Consider the following 3576-nt stretch of genomic DNA (forward strand, 5'->3'; position numbering starts at 1 on the left):
AACTTACAGTATTTGGTTTTGGTGTTGTTTATTATGACCCATTTTAGACTAGTCTTACCTCCTGGCATGTTATTGGTTATTATCGGTTATCAGCTGTTACAACGAGAAAGTTGTTGTTTATCGGTTCATAAAATAAGTTATTGTGCATACCTACTAAAAGGTGGAAAATCTCTGTACCCTTATAACAGGTTCTGGTCGCTTTGGATCACATGAAGTAAAATCAGTAAATAATAAGAAGCCAATGATAATCTGGGCCTCTTTATGCTGATGATAAAAAATATTGAATATTACTGTAAGCTGGGTGGAACTAAAGATCAAAGCTAGAATCAGTACAAGGTTTTTCAAACTTGGAAATTTGAATTAAAAACGACTGAGGATCCAAAGCTTAAAAGAAATATCTTTATTTTAATGTCAGTTAAGCATTATAAATTGTTTAGATTGGAGCTACAATGAATRAGAACTGCCAGAAAGTGGATAATCATTCATCCTTTTCATCGCTCCAGTAAATACACGCGTCCATTAGCTTCGTTAGCCTGCTAGCTCAGCTAGCCATTTCATCACTTTCTCCTTTTCTTTTTAACTTTGTGCATCTTTGCTGGATCCAGGGAGCATTTCCTGTTTGTAAACATGTAATGACGGGAGGTTCTGCTTGGTTCGCGCCGGGTTACTGACCGATACTCCGAACTTTTCTTCCAGGTTTCCTGGTGGCAGAGTCCAGCAGCCTGCGCTGCCGGCCGAGCTCCTCCTCGTACCGCAGGATCGTCTTTTCGAACTCGGAGAAGATTTCCGTCGCAGCGGCKGTCAGTCGCTCGCTGATGAACAGTTTCAGGAGCTGAGCTGAAGACATTTTCACCACGAATCTGCTTAAAGATTCAGCAGCAGAGAACCGAAACAACCGTCTCTAGGTTGACCAGGCAGAACCGCCACCTTCTTCTTCTTCTTCTTCTTGTGTTTCTGGCGACAGAGAAACAGCGACTGTGAGCTTTAGCGCCACCTGCTGGTGGACATAAGTTTCACTGTAATGATGAGTTGCTGTCGCTTTTGTTTTATATTATGATTTTTTTATTTATAAAACAGAAGCTTTGATGGTTACAACAGACATTAAAAAAGACCTTAAGTTATATTAATAAAAACAGCCAGAGTGATAACATCATCATGATTTACCTCTTCATCAAGGTTTTCTTGATGTTTTGCTCAAAATACCACGTAAACTTTACTTAAATCATCTCGGTATCAAAATAAAGCTAACACCTGGAATATTTCATCAGGAGTGCAAGTATTAAATGCTGCTATAGTTTTAGAGAATATTGATTTTTTCAGTTTCAAAACCCTTTTTTAAAAATATTCATGGCACCAACTTAGCTCCACACTTGTGTCAAACAGAATAAATCAAAGCTTTTCCTGACATTTTTTACGTCATTCAACCCATTTGTTTTGTTTTTAACAGCTAAAATTATGGTTTTTACATTAAATCCTGTTTGGAAATAATTATTCAACAGTTTAAAWACATTTGTATAGTCTATAAAATTTATTTGATTATATTCTCCAAATTTCTACATTCTTCAAGACATTTTAGAGCAAAACCTTAAACATTTTTTACTGACCAACAAGAAGTTATTGGTTCAATATAAACTTTCTGATAACTTAAATACATTTTAATAAGATCCAAAAATAAAAATAAATAAGTTGTTACAGCTTCTAGTCTGATTAAAACAGTAACCTTCATTGCTACATGTGACTGATGCTTGCAGCTACAAGAAGRCTCTTTCATAACTTAAATGATAAATATTATACGAACTCATAAAAAAAGACAAATTGAAAGATTAGTTCTTAAACGTCTCTCCAGATGTGAACAAAATAAAACCTAGATCCTTGGGCCAAATTCRGGTTTTATTTTGAAGTTTCTCCTGAGACGTGAGTTCCTGCGGCCCTCCTGAGTGGACCTTGGTGTGAAACTTCAGGCTGGCGTTGCTGGTAAAACCTTGCCCACAGGTGCGACAGGAGAAGGGTTTCTCCCCTGTGTGGATCCTCATGTGGACCTTACAGTTCCCTCTGATGCTGAAGCGTTTRCCACAGAACCTGCAGGGGAAGGGTTTCTCTCCYGTGTGGCTCCTYGTGTGGATGGACAAGTCGTTCCGAGAGAAGAACTTCTTCCCGCAGGTGAGACACAAATGCTGCCGGGCGTCCGAGTCCTGGCCCGCGTGGATCCTCATGTGGTACCGGAGTCTCTCGGCGCGGATGAAGCTCTCCCCGCAGGTCTGGCAGGAGAAGGGTCTCTCACCTGTGTGGGTCCTCATGTGGATGGCTAAATTGTTGCTGGCCGTGTACTTTTTGTCACAGATGGGACAGCAGTGCTGCCGTTTGACACGGTCTGGGTTCTGGACCGAGTGGACCCTCATCAGGAGGGAATCCCCAGAAAAGGTACCAACGTACATGCTCTCTGGTGATCCCTCTGTATTTGACCCAGAATCCTGATCCTCAGGTTCTGCAGGTCTCAGAGACATGAGCTGATCCTGGTCTGGTTCTGGTTCTTCGTATAAAGACTCCGTAAAGGGATCAGCCTCCTGCTTCAGGTGGAGCTGATCTTCCTCCTGATTGGTGCAGAGCTCCTGCTCTTCTTCCTCTTTGATCTGTGGAGGTTTTAGTTCCTCCTGGTCCCACCTGGACCTTCTCTCCTGGTCTGTGTTGGGGACCGGTCTCTGCTGGAGGTCTGAGAGGACAAAATGACCAAACACAGAAAMATAATCAGATTATTTTTAAATGGATCAGGCCACACTTACAGGACTCAGACTGGACCGGGTTTTGGGGTTTATGGAGCAGGGAACCTGTTAATAGACGGCTCCTAACAGGAGTCTACAAACARCATGTTGAAAGCGCTCCAGGAAATACACGCCCCCCATCATTAGCAGTTAGCTTAGCTAGCCTCCTGAATTCACTGTTCGGTTTTAACTTAATGCATTTCTGTTGGCTTCCCGGTCCGTTTATTGTTTATAAACACGTTAAACTGGTTCACTCAGRCTAACTCAGAGCTACACACCAACTCTGCTCGGGTTTTCTGCAGGTTTCCAGCAGAGATCCAGCAGTCTGCGCTGACGCTCCATCTCTTCTTCGTACCGCAGGATGGTTTTTTCAAACTCGGAGAAGATTTCTGCAGCAGCAGCTGTCAGCCTCCCGCAAATAAACTCTCTCAGATGATGAACTGAAGACATCTTAACAAAGAAACCTGATTACATTTGGTTAAGATGAGCCGATGAACCGAAAAATATTCTTCTTCACCTTATTTTAGCKTAATGGCGACTTGAAACAGGCAGAGCTTCAGCGCCATCAAGTGGYCACTTCCGGTAATACGTCACTTTGACTCATGAATGAATAAAAACAGTCTAAACTAGTCATGGGTTTTTACGATGTAAAAACAAATGTGCATTGCCATGTAGCATGTCATTGCAGCATGGCTTTGCCTGCAGCATTGGACTTGCAGAATGAACTTTGACCAAGTTCAAATGTGTTTTCTATACCAGCTTGTGCCTTGTCACATGAGCAGGTCTTTGTAATTAAGGTAAAATTGTGTGACAATAT

The 3576-nt window shown here is 41.8% G+C and overlaps 2 protein-coding genes across 2 annotated transcripts in view; both read right to left on the reverse strand.

The window, feature by feature from the left end:
- Positions 1 to 971, reverse strand: part of LOC106531163 (zinc finger protein 184-like) — a 15037-nt gene extending 14066 nt beyond the window's left edge. The window contains exon 1 of the mRNA XM_014026945.1: positions 673 to 971. Within this exon, the coding sequence (XP_013882399.1) occupies positions 673 to 847 (175 nt within the window). The 5' untranslated portion in view covers positions 848 to 971. The remainder of the gene's footprint in view (positions 1 to 672) is intronic.
- Positions 972 to 1506: 535 nt separating this feature from the next.
- Positions 1507 to 3210, reverse strand: LOC106531178 (zinc finger protein 771; the record flags this gene model as incomplete). Its single annotated transcript, XM_014026959.1, is given in 2 exon segments — positions 1507 to 2710; positions 3038 to 3210. Coding segments are annotated over 2 exon segments (1059 nt in total). The 3' UTR covers positions 1507 to 1823.
- Positions 3211 to 3576: the final 366 nt, after the last annotated feature.

Source organism: Austrofundulus limnaeus, unplaced genomic scaffold (assembly GCF_001266775.1).
Source record: "Austrofundulus limnaeus strain Quisiro unplaced genomic scaffold, Austrofundulus_limnaeus-1.0 Scaffold603, whole genome shotgun sequence".
In the NCBI taxonomy this organism is placed as follows: domain Eukaryota; kingdom Metazoa; phylum Chordata; class Actinopteri; order Cyprinodontiformes; family Rivulidae; genus Austrofundulus; species Austrofundulus limnaeus.